Source organism: Phacochoerus africanus, chromosome 1 (assembly GCF_016906955.1).
Source record: "Phacochoerus africanus isolate WHEZ1 chromosome 1, ROS_Pafr_v1, whole genome shotgun sequence".
Taxonomy (NCBI): Eukaryota; Metazoa; Chordata; class Mammalia; order Artiodactyla; family Suidae; genus Phacochoerus; species Phacochoerus africanus.
In genome coordinates, this window is record NC_062544.1 from 82189644 (window position 1) to 82206427 (window position 16784).

The following is a 16784-nucleotide window of genomic DNA, read 5'->3' on the forward strand; positions in this document are numbered from 1 at the left end:
TTTTTCAGTTAGTTTCAGATGTACAACAAAGTGATTCAGTGTACACATATTCATTCTTTTTCAGTCTTTTTCCCATATGAGTTATTATAGAATATCGAGTAAAGTTTCTGTGCTATATAGTAGGTCCTTGTTAGTTATCTATTTTATATATAGTAGTGTGTATGTTTTAATCCCATACTCCTAATTTATCTCTCTCTGCTGCATTTCCCTTTTGGTAACCATAAGTTTGTTTTCAAAATCTGTGAGTCTGTTTCTGTTTTGTAAATAAGTTCATTTGTATCATTTTAAAACCTTAGATTACGCATATAAATGATATCCTATGGTATTTGTCTTTCTCTGACTTAATTTCACTTAGTATGATCGTCTCTAGGTCCATCCATATTGCCTCAAATGGAATGATTTCGTTCTTTTTTATGGCTGAGTAACATTCCATTGTATATATGTACCACATCTTCTTTATCCAATCCTCTGTCAGTACATATTTAGGTTGCTTCCATGGATATTGTAAAGAGTGGGTATTGTAAATGGTGCTGCCATGAACACTGGGGTGCATGTATCTTTTTGAAGTATAGTTTTATCCAGGTATGTGCCTAGGAGTGGGATTGCTGGATCATATGGTAACTCTATTTCTGGTTTTTTTAGGGACCTCCATAGTGGTTGTACTAATTTACATTCCCACCAATAGTGTAGGAGGATTCTCCTTTCCCTACACCCTCTCCAACATTAATTGTTTGTGGACTTTTTGATGATGGCCCTTCTGACTGTACACCTGATAACTTTTTGTTTAATGACGAATAAATGAGTCATCAGATATGACTTCTCAGTTGTTTCTTATGAACTTAGTGTCTGTAAATCCATACTTAAAAAAACTCTATTATGTTTCTTAGGGCTTTTAATCTATCTTTGTATCTATAAAATATATGTGTGTATATAACATACATAATAAATTAATTTAAATTATAGAACCAAGAAGTAATTTTATTTGACTTATTTTTTTTTAAGATGGAGAAAAATTAAATATGCCTTTTTAAACTTTACTTTTGGAAAGTGATGATTGGGCAATAGACAATTTTCCTGTCTTGCTTGATTATAGTTCATGTTGCATTAAACATTTTAATTCAGTGTATTTTGAGTTTTTCATTCTGAGTTTTATGAATTCTCTGAATTCTTTCTTGATCTGTATTAATGATATCTTACATTTCATTTTTAATGGAATCATATTTGCTGTTTTCCAGGTTGCGTGATAGCTGAACTTTTTACGGAAGGTGTGCCACTATTTGATCTCTCTCAGCTTTTGGCTTATAGAAATGGACAATTTTTTCCTGAACAAGTGCTAAATAAAATTGAAGATCACAGTATCAGAGAATTGGTAACTATGCTACAAATATTTGCTATAAAGTTTTCAATAAAATTATGCTTTCATTTTTGCATTAGTCAACTCTCTGAATTTGGGACAAGCAATAGGCCCCATAGACTTATTTAGGCCTTTGTTAGACAGAAGTGTACATTTTTTTGCCCTTCTAAGACTCATTTCACTTTATGTTATATTGTATACACATACACACACACACACAGACACAAATCTTCCCATTATTGTCTTTAGCTCTGCTTTGGATGGGTTTGGAAGGAGATAAAGAAGTGCTTGAGGGTTAGAGAGGTTGTCCAGGTTAGAGCTTGCTGTTGAGAAATGAAAAGGATGACAGGCAACATCAGTGAGAAAATAGTATAGGGGCATTTCATACAGAAGCAGCTAGCACTGTTTACCTCCCTTGACCCTGAGGGGAGGTCTGGAAGGGGAGCTGTAGAATTACACATTAACATAGTGGAACAGATATGAGGGATTCTGTGGGAGGTCACGTAAGCCATAAATTCACATTACTGTTTGAGGGGATCTTTTTTAAGTTAGTACAGTAACTGATGCTTATGATGCTGATGCTGAGCCCTGGAAAGGTTATGGTATATACAAAATATTCTTTAGTAAGGTAGGGAAACATGCTTTTTTATTTCTCCTAGGAATGGCAAATATTAAAAAAATAAGATGCTTCACAGGAAGCCAGTATAGCTTATGTTCAGTGAATAGTACACTGCATTAGGAGTTGGCATTCCTGGATGTTCTGGGGGGTAGCACTCATTTGTTATGTTCGTTGGCTAAGTTACTTCATTAATTTGGGCCTACATTTTCTTAAATGTGAAAGGAGTGAATTTGACTAAATTTTAAGGCTTAATTTTCTTTGTGTGTCTGGGCCATCTGGAGTACATTAATAAGTAATCCCCCATTGTTTGCTGGGACAGTAGAATTCACATATTACACAGTAGTCAGGTTCTGAAAGTAGTTTGAAAGTTGAAGATTGAAAAGAGTCAGAATTATCTCAGAAATCCTTTAAATCATGTGTAACTTGCCCTTGTAGCTTTCTTCTGATTTAATTTGCTTTTCTCAAGTCTGTCTTTTACTCCCTTTTTCCCTTTGGTATAGGTAACTCAGATGATTCACCGTGAACCAGATAAACGATTAGAGGCAGAAGATTACTTAAAGCAGCAGCGTGGCAATGCCTTTCCTGAAATATTTTACACTTTCCTTCAGCCCTACATGGCCCAGTTTGCCAAGGAAACATTTCTTTCTGCAGATGAGCGTGTTCTGGTTATAAGGAAGGATTTGGGCAACATTATTCACAATCTTTGTGGACATGATCTGCCAGAGAAAGCAGAAGGAGAGCCTAAGGAGAGTGGGCTGGTTATCTTGGTATCTGTTATAACATCCTGCCTACAGACCCTTAAATACTGTGATTCCAAGCTTGCTGCTTTGGAACTCATTCTCCATTTGGCCCCAAAATTAAGTGTAGAAATTCTTTTGGATCGTATTACTCCCTATCTTTTGCATTTCAGCAATGACTCTGTTCCTAGAGTGAGGGCTGAAGCCTTGAGGACATTGACGAAAGTTCTTGCTCTTGTCAAAGAGGTTCCTCGCAATGATGTCAACATCTACCCGGAATATATTCTGCCAGGCATAGCCCACTTAGCCCAGGATGATGCTACTATTGTTAGACTAGCCTATGCTGGTAAGAGCTTATTGTCTGAGTTATAACCACTCCTATTTTTGAAGTTAGTGACCGTAATAACTTTTGTTTCTCTGATAACATTGGTAATTCCAAGAGCGAGCTTTGGTCTTTGAACTATTTGTGTACATTTTAATATATATAGCTAATCTGTTCCTGAGACTAAAGCTTTCTGTATACTCTCATTTTCAAAGTGATCAGAATTAAGTGAAAAGTATACAATACAGACAGAATCTTATGATTTTACTTAGAGTGCTAATACATTTAATTTAGAGTAAGACTAATGTTTAAAATGTGTGCTTCTGATTTAGGGTCTTTAGACCTTTTAATATTTCTCTGAACAAATAGGTTTGATAGAAATCAGTATTAGTATGTAACAGTCTAGTGCTGTCAAAAAAGGTTAGTTTTGCTGGGTAATTTGGTGTTGAAACAACCTAGTATACTAAATTACTGAATTTTAAGATCCTTTCAGTTACCAAAATGCTTAGGATGTGTGGCTTCTTTGTGATGAGGTGGGTGTGTTATATAACACACCTACCTACTTGTTTTATTTGTAATTCTTACTCATAAAATCAAGTGATACAGATTCCTGTTTTTAGTTCCCCAAATTAATTTTGAATGCTTATTTCTGCATGGAAAATGTCATTGAAACATTTACATAATTCCTTAATTTATTCCTGAAATGTAATCTGATGGAAATCAGGGGTTCTGGTTTGAAGACTGTGTAAATAATACACAACATATGTGTGGTGATGGTATTGTCACATTTTTGAAAGATACTTGCTTAGTTCTTTATGATTTGCCTGTCATTATTTTAATGGAATGTGAAAAATAGTCTTTGGACTCTATGGCTAGGCATATTGTCAAAGTGATTGGTGGTTATTGGCTTTTTAAAAAATATGTGTATTTTAATTTAATATTTATCCATCTGCTTATTTATTTATGGTTTCTGGTTTCCAGAGCTGCATAGGTGTAAATTTCAGGCTTAGAAAATTCAGGATTTCTTTAAGACTTACCTAGATTTATCATTTGTAACAAAGCATATTTACACTTCAGTTGGCAAATAGAAATAACATCTGACTCTTGAAAAGCATGGAGGTTAGGGCCACTGACTCTCCACACAGTTGAAAATATCCGTATAATTTGTAGTTGGCACTCTATAGTCGTCCCACATCTGTGGATTCAACAACTGTGGATTGTGTGATACTGTAGTATTTACTGTTGGAAAAAAATCCGGAGTTCCCATCGTGGCACAGCGGAAATGAATCTGACTAGGAACCATGAGGTTGTGGGTTCAATCCCTGGCCTTGCTTAGTGGTTTAAGGATCCAGCGTTGCCATGAGCTGTGGTGTAGGTCGCAGAGGCGGCTCGGATCTGGCGTTGCTGTGGCTGTGGTGTAGCTCTGATTGGACCCCTAGCCTGGGAACTTCCATGTGCCTTGGGTGTGGCCCTAAAAAGACAAGACAAAAAAAAAAACAAAACAAAACTGTTGTTCAGAGGTCAACTGTAATTGAACCAGGTAGAATTAAATAAAAGAAAAGCTTATAGTTTTTAAAAACAAACTGTATTCTTTAGATTATTATGACCTACTTTTGGCCCAGTGTATCTTAGTCTTTTCTCAGTTGTTAAATAGTTAAGATTCTGATGTGTAGGGGCCATGTTCATATGTTTACATTCAATTACTAATAATGGTAGCATAAAACAATACCTACTATTCATTGAAAAATGTGTTGTGTGTAAGGGTATCTACTGCTCTGCTTTGCAAGGGTTAGTTGCAAAAGATATATGGATTCTAAAATAGGTTCCAGATCCTAACATTTTAAGATCTCTGTATCTCTTGAAACTGACATTTGCATCAACCATGAGCAGTAGGTATTATAATGCCTGCATTTTACAGGGGAGGAACTTGGAAATGGGAAAGGCTAGATGACACCACCAAAGTGTATCTGGACTAGTTGTTGCTCAGTTCTCAGAGCTGCTGGTCTAGACCTTGATTTTGAAGCAACTCTGCTTTTATTTGATCTGCTGGGTCTTAGTGGTAAGAGTCTGTGGTAATCCGGGGTCAGTGCCAAGACCTTGCAGTGTCCCTTCGCCATGGCTTAGTGCATAATAAAGCTGCCTTTTTAAATAGAATCAGAAATTTCTTTGAATTTATATGGTTAAGTGTAATTAAACCACACATGTTGATAATTATAAAAGTTTAAAATTAATTGAAAAAGATTCTTTTTATAGTATTGTTTTTAACTCAGAGATGCAGTTATAGGTTTGTATCTTGTATAAACTAAACTGCAAGCATGTTGTGGTTTATGAAATTAAATCAGAAAATAAGCATCTGTTTGCTCAGACTTGAGAGGTACCCAGGAAAGTAAGAGGCTTTTCCTTATAAAGATATGTTCACTAAAGTGGGCTATTCATCTAGACCCATCAGAGGATGGCATAGAGTTCTCCCATCTTTAGGTGAGCAGGCATTGCAGGGTATCAATATCTTTCTCACTTAGAGGTTAATTTTTGTTCTATTCAGAATGATGTTGAACCTGGCAATGATGGGATGTGGGATTCTATGATGAAGGCAATGACTGCATTTGATAGGATCAGAAATCTCAGCTAATCAGATGCATCTCAATTTCAGAGATGTTAAAGAGTGAAGAAAAAGCGAGTCTTAGAATCAATAAAATAAGGTAGTTTATGTTCAGTGCCATTCACTGCTGAGAAGGAAAAGAGTGCAGTCTCTGGCTGGTAGGGTCATATGTTAAGAAGCATGGAAGTGGGAGGGAAGAAGGATAGAGGCACAAGAGTAAATAAAGGTAGAAGGAAGGAGAAGGTATAAGCAAAGAGCAGATGTAATTAACAGCAAATGTGACAGCAGAAATTAGAAGTGGATATTGTCACAGTGGTGGGAGAAGTACCAGATGGTCTTAATACATGATCAGAGAGAAAGGAAAAAGTACAGACCATTGCAGAAATGTGGCAAACAGGCTTAGGGCTTTGGTTCACTAAAAACTTCAGAGCATCACTTGTAAAGCAATCCAGTAATGGTTGATTCACTTTGGTAATGGCTCTTGGAGTTGGAGTGACTCATTTATGTGTGAGGAAACCAAGACAAAAGATTGGGTAATCAAAACAGCTAGTTAAGTGTCAAGATCAAGATTTGGTTTTATTGGTATAATCAACATACATCACTGTAATTTTAAAGTGTAGAGAATAATGGTTTAACTTATGTATATTGTAAAATGATTACTGCAATAAGTAGTTAGCATCCATTATCTCATAAACAACAAAAAAGAAAAAATTTTTCCTTTGTGATTAGAACTTAGGATTTACTCTAATAACGTTCATATGTATGTATAGCTGTATGATAACTGTAGTTACCATGTTGTATATTTATGTATTTTTTAAGAAGCTTATGTTTTATTAAAACTTGGTTTGGATATAGTTGTAGATTATGAGATTAGTCACTAAAAGTCTGATTATATTAAGGACTTAATTCCTGCTGTTCTTTGGTTTTATGATTATTATTTATATGCATAAAGACTTATGAAAGAAAAGCTATAAGCATTACAAAAATTAATGATTATAATTATTATGATTTTTTTCCCTTTTATAGAAAACATAGCTCTGCTGGCAGAAACAGCTTTGAGATTCCTGGAATTGGTACAGTTAAAAAATCTCAATATGGAAAATGACCCAAATAGTGAAGAAATAGATGAAGTTACACATCCCAATGGAAATTATGACACAGGTAGTATGATTTTCTCTTCCAGATTTCCTGTTATTTAGAATGAGTTGCCAGTGTGAACTTGCAATAGACTATCATTTATAATTTTAATGTAAAATGAAAGAATACCAGATTAGTAGTAGGAAGGATTCCTCTTGTCTGACTGTTCTATTCTCAAACACTTATTTAGCCAGAATATGACCAACTTGTTGCCACAGACCCTAATAAGCTCAATAGTTTTTTAGCCAGAATTGATTTGTGTCAACAGCAAAGCTAGCTGAACTATATAATTCTTATAGGATTAAAAACAAACAAAAATTGGAAACATTGTAGCTAAAGACTCTAAACCTTTTTTCCTTATGTGAGTTTATTCCCAGTGCCCTTCCTCATAAACTGTTTCATGCTATGATTTATGTATCAAAACTCACACCTTTTACTGTACAGGAGCATTGTGGTAAGCTCTGTGAGGTCAGAGTCCCTGGATCAAGTTTCTCTACATCCACACAGCTTTTAACAGGCTTTTATTTATTTTATTAAATTTTTTTTTTTGCCTTTTTGCCTTTTCTAGGGCCGCTCCTGTGGCATAATGGAGGCTCCCAGGCCAGGGGTCTAATGGGAGCTGTAGCCGCCGGCCTACACTACAGCCACAACAACATGGGATCCGAGCTGCGTCTGCAACCTCCACCATAGCTCTCGGCAATGCCACGTCCTTAACCCACTGAGTAAAGCCAGGATCAAACCTGCAACCTCATGGTTCCTAGTTGGATTCGTTAACCACTGAGCCATGACGGGAACTCCTTAACAGGCTTTTAGTTAATGTTTATTGTGTTAAAATTTAGAAGTAAAATAATGTACTTAGATTTGTTCCAAGATGTTTCTAGTTCAGAAAAACTAGAGGAATGTGTTTTCTCAAATTTTTATGCCATAGACAGCCATAATGTCTTACTTACTTGTTAGAAAGGATCATTTTTGCAGCAAATGTTGTCTGAAATTGAGGACACTGGAATAATTTTAAACTTACGGAAGGATGTATTAGAAAGGAAATCCCTGCTTTTTTCTTGGAATTACTTAGGAAGTAATACTGTCCTGCATCCTATAATCATGTAATCGGATCTTTTGAATAATGAAGGTAGGCATTGAAATTTTTGAGAAGTTTAAGTTTTCTCAGCGTGAACATGGAATTGTGCCTAACAGACCACATTTTCCCTCCACAGTGGCTGCCCCAGGAGTGGTCTCTGCCCTCCCTCATTTGGTTAACGGATAATTGTTAAACATAAGCTTTGTGTTAGGCAGTTGTGTCGCTGCTGTAAGCACTGGGGATTTAGTGGTAGATGAAACAGAAAAGATCTCTGCTCTTTAGCTTATGCACAGCTATGTAAATGAATAAATGAAAAGGGAAGGGTGCGTAGGAGATAAAGTCAAAGAAAAAAGTGGTGGCCAGATCATGTAAAGCCTTCATAGGACTTGGAATATATTTTCTGACTTTTTAAAATATGGTCACTGACCTTTAAAAATGCTTTCTAAAAAGATTGCCCTGTACCATTATATCCTAAACCACTCCATTATTTTTGAGCCCTTGATTAAGGTGATCTTATTAGGGCCATGTGATCTCCGTTCTAGCGCTTCCTCACAGTGTTTCTTGGAGCCTCATAAATAGAGCTATTAACTAGTGAGATACTAACCAGGCTTGTGGCATCTGCTTATTAGAATGTTTTTCAGTCTGTGTTTCATTTTCCCAACTGACGTATAGAGCTCTGAATAGTGGAAAAACACACTGATGATAGACTTTTCTATGGTGACTTGTGTAATCATTCTACTTTCTCCAAGGAGTGAGTAAGATGGGGTCTATATGTTTGGAGAAAAGAAAATTGATCCAGTCTTTCCTTTTTACTTATCTTTTCTTTTTTTTTTTTTAGAGCTCCAAGCCTTACATGAAATGGTCCAGCAGAAAGTTGTCACTTTGCTAAGTGACCCTGAAAATATCGTGAAACAAACCTTAATGGAAAATGGAATAACACGACTGTGTGTATTCTTTGGACGTCAGAAAGCCAATGATGTTTTATTGTCCCACATGATCACTTTCCTGAATGATAAGAATGATTGGCATCTGCGTGGAGCTTTTTTTGATAGTATAGTTGGTATGCTTTTTTGTTTTTAAATATATCCTTAAGATTTTGATTTATCTTCTCAAACAGATACTTCTCTGCAGTCTGAAAGATTACAGTACTACCAAATTTCATTAATAATGAAATGAGTTCCTGGTGTTTCTGTCTTCATGCTACTTTTGGATGATGGAAGTATCTTAGCTGACCAAGGGACTGGTCAGTTTAATAAAGTTTAATAAAACTGATATACCCATATGAAGGGATACCCTATGGTCATTAAAAAGCATTTTTTAAAAGAATATTTAATGACCTGGGAAAGTATCACGCAATATTATTAAAGTGACTGAAGTAGGTTGTAAATTTACTTACAGTATGATCTCAGTTATGTAATACAATAACAAATTACATATTTATTAAAAAGCCTGAATATACTAAGATGTGAATAGTGAGTCTCTCTGGGGCTGGAATTGCAGGTGATTTTAAAAAAATATTTTGTGTGTTGGTCAAATTTCCTGTAGTAACTATGCATCACTTTTATAATCAGAAAATAAAGTGTAATTATGATTGAAAATCAATCTAATTAGAAAAAAATGAAAGCTTATAGGCTTTGTTTTGTGTCAGCTGAAAATTTGTGAAAAATTAATCAGCTTTTTTCACCGTTTTTTCAAAATGTGGAAATTCTTAATTTTCAGATTTATCTAAAAAAGAGACATTACTCCTTACATTTAGATTCAAAATTAGGAAAAAAATGGATTTTATTTTGAGATAATGAGATTGTTTTGAGATAGATTATGCTTGACATAATATTTAATATTTTTTCTCTTTAGAGTAATAACTGATTCCTTAGAGCTGATTGTACTGGCCTTTTCAACCTTAGATTTGGTTATTTATGAAGTATTACATGTTAAAGCCATATTATTACAATTACCCACCAACTTATTTTATATCATTTTGTACATGATTATAAAAGTTATCTATTAACTCAAAAGGTTTAAAGACTATTCTATACGTGGGAAGCTTCACTGGTATCCAAACTTTCTCATTTAGTAGCAGAAGGTGCTGTAGGGTTTAGATTTTGTTCCCAATAATCAGGGAAAATAACTGCTAAAAGGATTGATGTTGGATGTTTTTTCTTAAAAAAAAAAAAAAAAGGAAAGAAACTCATATGGCAGCAGTATTCCTATTTCTGCAAATATTATCATAATGTTTTGGATAAAAGGGTATTTTCTACTTTTAAAAAGCTTTGAAATTATTTGCTATTCTTGCTTTGTTACAGCTGGAGATGACACTACCTCCTCTTTTCAGACATCAGTTTGTTTTTTATTTTTTCCTTAGTTTATAGATTCATCTCAGCCTCCATCTAACTCAGCTCCTAAATACAGTATACTTTGCTTCTCCCAGCTTTCTTTGGTCTTTCTTGCTCTCTTCTTTCAATTTATCTTATTTTTCTTTTCTTGGGAAAAGGTGGTTCTTGAAAATTCACCTATTGGTCATTTCATGTATATTTTGAAACATGGTCTTTATATTAGTTTTTTTGCAATTTAAAATAATTTTCAGGAGTTCCTGTTATGGCGCAGTGGAAACAAACCTGACTAGGAACCGAGAGGTTGCCAGTTGGATCCCTGGCCTTGCTCAGTGGGTTTAGGATCCAGCGTTGTTGTGAGCTGTGGTGTGGGTCGCAGACATCGCTTGGATCTGGCATTGTGGCTGTGGCATAGGCTGGCAGCTGTAGCTCCGATTAGACTCCTAGCCTGGGAACCTCCATATTGCCGCAGGTGCAGCCCTAAAATAGCAAGAAAAGAAAAGTTTCATTGATTTTTTTATTTGTTATTTTTTTTATTTTATACAAGTAATGCAGGAGTTCCTGTCGTGGCGCAGTGGTTAACGAATCCGACTAGGAACCATGACCGTTGCGGGTTCGATCCCTGCCCTTGCTCAGTGGGTTAAAGATCCTGCATTGCTGTGAGCTGTGGTGTAGGTTGCAGACGCGGCTCGGATCCTGTGTTGTTGTGACTGTGGTGTACAGCTTGGATTAGACCCCTAGCCCGGGAATCTCCGTATGCCACAGGAGCGGCCCTAGAAAAGGCAGAAAGACAAAAAAAAAAAAAAAGTAATACATACTTGCTGTGGGAAATTTGGAAAATCTAGAAACCAAGAAGAAAACAAATCCCCTGCAATCCTCCAGCCTGTGTACAGCCTCTGTTAATGTTTTTCTTCCTGTGGTCATCCTCTCTTTCCCTTTTCTGGTCCATCATTTCATTCTTTCATATACGCTGTGAGGCACTATGTGAACTGGCTAAGAACACACACCCTTGACACCAGATTGCTGAGTTCAAGTTCTGGCTTTGTCACCTATTGGTTGTGATTCTAGGGGAAATCATTAAATCTTTTGTTTCTTACTTCCCTATCTATAAAATGGGAATAATAATAGTACCTAAGTCTCACTGGTTGTTGTGGAGATAAAGTGAATTAACATATGTAATAGTGCTTGGCACATTGTATTGTTTTCTTGTTATTTTTTTAAACCTTTTTCTACTAACATATGTATGTTCTAAGCATTTGCTCATGTCATTAAAAATTCTTTGAAACCATAATTTAATAGAAGTATTTTGTGATGTAGTTTTGCCAAAATTCATTTTAACTCTTCTTTTGAATATTCAAATTGTTTTAACTTTTGTCTATGATATATGCATAATCATTTATGTAAATATTTGCTTCTGATTATCTTCTCAGGCTAGAAGTCTGAAATTTTAATTACTGAGTTGAAGAATATGAACATATTTTAAAAGCTTGACACATTTTATAAGCTTTTCAAAAAGATTATATAATTTTCTACTTTAATCTGCGTTTTTTGACAATACTGCACAGCCTTCCAGTGTGGAATAGGCTTCAGTTAATCTTTGCCTGTTGGTAGCTTAAAGTGATGACTTGTTTTGAGGTACATTTTTCAACTTCACTAAAGTTGAAAAAATTTTTCATGTTGATTACTCATCCATATTTCTTATTCTGAAGTTTTTTTTCTTTCTTTCTTTTTTTTTTGTGTGTGTGTGTGTGTGTGTGTGTGTGCGTGTGTTTTTCTAGGGCCGCACATGCAGCACATGGAGTTTCCCAGGCTAGGGGTCTAATCGGAGCTGTAGCTGCCAGCCTACGCCAGAGCCACAGCAACGCAGGATCCGAGCCTCGCCTGCGACCTACACCACAGCTTGCCACAATGTCTGATCCTTAACCCACTGAGCGAGGCCAGGGATCAAACCCTCAACCTCATGGTTCCTAGTCAGATTCGTTAACCACTGAGCCACGATGGGAACACCCTGAATTTTTTATTTATTATTTTGGCCCCCTTTTTTGATGATATTATGCTTATTTATTTTTTGAGCCTTTTATATATACCTTAAAGACAATAATTTTTTTTTTTTTTTTTGGTCTTCTTACCTTTTCTTGAGCCGCTCCCACATCATATAGAGGTTCCCAGGCTAGGGGTCTAATCGGAGCTGTAGCCACCGGCCTGTGCCAGAGGCATAGCAACACGGGATCCTAGCCGTGTCTGCAGCCTACACCACAGCTCTTGGCAACGCCGGACCCTTAACCCACTAAGTGAGGCCGGGGATTGAACCCAAAACCTCATGGTTCCTAGTTGGATTCGTTAACCACTGTGCCACAATGGGAACTTCAAGACAATAATTTTTTATCATTGCTATGGCAAACACTTCTCAATAACTTGATTATTATTTTTTATGTCTTTTAAAATAAATTTAGTGTTGTCAACTTATTTGATCTTTTCCTTTGTGATTTTTTTTTTTTTAACTTTCGTGCTTAAATCTTTTCCTATTCCAGAATTAAATTAATAATCTGTTTGGTGCATATGTTTTTTTGTTGTCGTTTTAATTTTTTCCCACATAATAAAATAAACCTTAATTTTTTGGGGGTCTGTGGTATGAGGTGAAATCTAAATTTTTCTGAGAAGTAAAACCTGTTTGCACTATTTACTAAACATTTTATTTTCCATTGATTTGTGAAGCTTCTATTATCATTAGTTGCATGTATATGCCTTTTAGAATCAGTTTTCTAGGTATCCTATTTCATTGACTTTTCACTTGTGTGCTCAGTATTATACTTTATTTTCATAGTTATGTAATTTCTACTTCTTATATATTTATAAGAAACTTTTGTATCTAGTAGAATAAACTCCCCAGTCATCAGTCTTTTTTTCCAAAATAATTTGAGCTACTTTAGCTTATTATACATTTCAGTTTGCAAAGTTTCTAAATGTAATCCACTGAAATTTTTTTTATTTTTTATTTTTTTTTATCTTTTTGCTTTTTATGGCTGCACTCACAGCATATGGAGGTTCCCAGGCTAGGGGTCTAATCAGAGCTGCAGCTGCCAGCCTACAGTACAGCCACAGCAACATCAGATCCGAGTTGCATCTGTGACCTACACCACAGCTCATGGCTACGCCAAAATCTTAACCCACTGAGTAAGGCCAGGGATCGAACCTGCAACCTCATGGTTCCTAGTCAGGTTTGTTTCTGTTGTGCCATGATGGAAACTCCACTGGAATTTTAGATAGCATTTTCCCTTTTAATAAATAAAAATTGAAATTATTTCTCAATTAAATGAGAAAAACACTTTTGCAAATTATTCAAAATTTATGAAGTAATGTAATGTATGAAAGGCAGCTATTGTTGCACTTTCCAGAGACGTCTGCTCTGGTTCGTGGTTTTGGTTTGATATTTTCAGGTGGATATTGGCTGTATCTCTAAATAGTATTTCATAATACTGTTTTTAGGATTATCAACTGATACTTTATCTCTTGACTTTTTTCTATGGCAGATGAGGAGTTAACTCACTCATATATCCTCATCCCTCTTCCCCTCTCTGTTTTGAGATGTAGATCGCTATGTTCATAGTGCTGCAGTTTTTAATTTTTTACAACTTTAAATAATTAAGTCTTTTTCTTGTTGGTCTACTTCTGATTTGGTCTGTGAGGAATTTAGTGGCCATTTTCTCCTTTTGTTGGTTGATGATTCAACTAATTGTTAATTGACAGTTCAACTAACAGTTGCATTTTCATAGTTTATAGTATTTACTTTCTGTTCTATAATTGTAATAGTCTTTTGTACTTTGTATAGACTGATTCTGAACATTAAAAACAATTTATACAATTATGAATGCATAAATTTTGTTGGCTTTAGAGCCAAATAGGGCACTACATTTATAATTGCTTCACCACAATATTGTCATGACTCCTTTATCAAAGGTTGAGAATGTCAATGGGTTCTTTTTTCTGTCCTCTGCAAACTACTAAATACATAGAGCATTTTAATTTATTTCACTTTTACACTCCAACTTTCGTGAATAGTTTGTTGTCTGGAGTTTGAGATTTCTTTGTTTTCCTTTTAGAGAGAAAAGTAGTATATACCTTCTTTATATATAATATCTAGCTTCTTTCTTAACAACTTCATCTGTCACTTGTAATATATTCCATTTTTCTTCTTGATAATATTTTTGAAGTCTGTTTTCTTTTAGTTCTAATTTGGGCTGACTGATTTCTAGATTTTTACTAGCTATTCTCCTTTTTTTCCCTTTAAATTCCTGGGTTATGTCTACTATTTTATATGTTCTACATTTTCATTATTTTGCTGGAATATGTCCTTAAGAAACTTTCTTAGAAATACCTGCATGGGAGGTAAGCCTGTATAGTTCTTGCATTTCTCAAAATGACTTATCTTTTGTTTTCTCATTTTATTGACAATTTGGGTATTAGGTTTCTTCCATAACTTTGAAGGTCTTGCTCTGTTATGTTCTCGCCTCCATTGTTCTTGAAGACCATTTGATGTCAGTCTCATTTTCCTTCCTTTTTAGGGGTTCTTTATTTTTCTTTCTGTAAGTTCATAGGATCTTTTTTTTTCCCCTTGGTGTCATAGAATTTCTTAGTAATTTGCTTTGGCGTTGTTCTTTCTCATTTGTTGCATTGGGTAGGAAGTGCAGTGTCCTCCTCCAAGATTGTCACTCAGTATATTTAGTTTCTAATTAAGTTTATTGTCTTACCTAATGGCATTTGTACTTTCAGATATAGGATAATCAGGTAATGTTGCTTCTCTTTTTCAGGTGTTGCTGCCTATGTTGGCTGGCAAAGCTCCTCAATTCTCAAGCCCCTGCTGCAACAAGGTCTTAGTGATGCTGAGGAATTTGTTATTGTGAAAGCTCTTAATGCCCTCACCTGTATGTGCCAGTTAGCTCTGCTGCAAAAACCCCATGTCTATGAATTTGCCAGTGATATTGGTAAGTTTTTGTTTCTTTTAAAATTAGAATGGGAAAATTAGGGGCTAGTAAGAGAAATAACAACTGATAGGGCATTGCAAAGCTTCCAGGCAATCAGGAGTCAGATTTTCAGTTTATTGTCACCCATGTGCTTGCATAGGCCTTCATGGTTGTGTGTATGTAAACGACATGCAGACACACACACAAGTGGGAGCATTGGTCCTCCAGCCAGGTTAGAATATACACCTTGAATCTGTCACTAAGTCTTGGTGATCCTTGAAAAATGAAGATTTTGTTTTGCTCTTTGATTTTTAAACACAGTATGATAAAGTTTTTACTGCTCTGAAGAGTCTCGTTCTGTTTTTAGACACTTGACCATTAGTCAGTTAGGTTGAAATTGGATGTGGGTGGATTGTCTGTGACTTCTTTCACTGTGTTGATTTCTAGTTAAGAATCCCTAGTATTGGCTCTAATACTGCTAGTAATTTTATTAACCAATGAAAGGAATTAATTTTTGGCCCTTTATAACACTCATCTGTGTCCATCAACTTAACATTCAAACTAAGAGCCCTCAGGTAAATGTGACACATTGTAAAATTAAAAACATCAGAAGTTTTATACTTTTATATTCTTATATTTTCTTAAAATTAAGCGATAGAAGACTAAGATTGCAAGTTACCTTTGTACTGAGATGACATGGAATCTTAGAAAATACCTTTTTATTTTTTTATCTTTTTGCTTTTTTAGGGCTACACCTGCGGCATATGTAAGTTCCCAGGCTAGGGGTCAAGTTGGAGCTACAGCTTCCAGCCTACGCCACAGCCACAGGAACACATGTCCGAGTTGCATCTGTGACGTACACCACAGCTCATGGCAACCCTGGATCCTTAACCCACTGAGCACGCCAGGGATCGAATCAGCATCATCATGGATCCTAGTCAGGTTCGTTAACCACTGAGCCATGAAGGGAACTCTGAAAATGGCCTTTTTAGATAAAATATTGCTGCTAAATGCTTTGCCAAGAAAAATTAATAGGAAGCCAGAATTAGTTAACCAAACTCTAATTTGGTTTGAATTTTTTGCTGTTTATGTTAAAAAATTACAGATTTAAAAAGTTTTGAGTAATCGTAATTTAACAACATAATGATGATAAAAATCTCTGCTATATTGCAATGCTTTTTAGTGTTTGTATAAGCTACAGAGTGCTGAACCTCAAGGGAGTCATCTTTATTTTTTTCCCAATGTTTTAAAGAGCTGATATTTTGGGAAACAAAAATTATTAATATTAAAATAAAAGATACTAGGTTTTTTTTGAATTTCTAGTCCTGTGTAGTGTAAGGCAGAGATATAGTCCTTTTCATGATAAAATTAAGAAGAAGATGTATCATTTTAACATGCATATTTTGCTGCCTGGAATATTTTCCTGCTCATTCTCATTTTCTGAATTCTCATAACAGGGCTTTCTTTTTTCTCCTGTGAAAGTGGTGTTACCTCCCAAGGATTGAGTTTTTCTTGCTTTTGACTTTGATCTTCTTTATACTAATTCATATCCTCTGTATATAAATACCTACCTGTATAATTTCACATAATATATTCCTTCTTTTGCCTAATTATTTGGAATGATTTTTGAGATTTAGTATAGCATAT

General features: G+C 35.3%; 1 protein-coding gene across 3 annotated transcripts in view; it reads left to right on the forward strand.

Moving 5' to 3' along the window:
• The window catches only part of PIK3R4 (phosphoinositide-3-kinase regulatory subunit 4), an 83646-nt gene that overhangs the window by 11922 nt on the left and 54940 nt on the right, over positions 1-16784 (forward strand). For all 3 annotated transcript variants that reach the window (XM_047768351.1, XM_047768360.1, XM_047768370.1), the window contains exons 3-7: positions 1236-1369; positions 2474-3056; positions 6658-6792; positions 8685-8906; positions 14985-15158. In XM_047768351.1, coding sequence (XP_047624307.1) covers positions 1236-1369; positions 2474-3056; positions 6658-6792; positions 8685-8906; positions 14985-15158 — 1248 coding nt within the window. The remainder of the gene's footprint in view (positions 1-1235; positions 1370-2473; positions 3057-6657; positions 6793-8684; positions 8907-14984; positions 15159-16784) is intronic.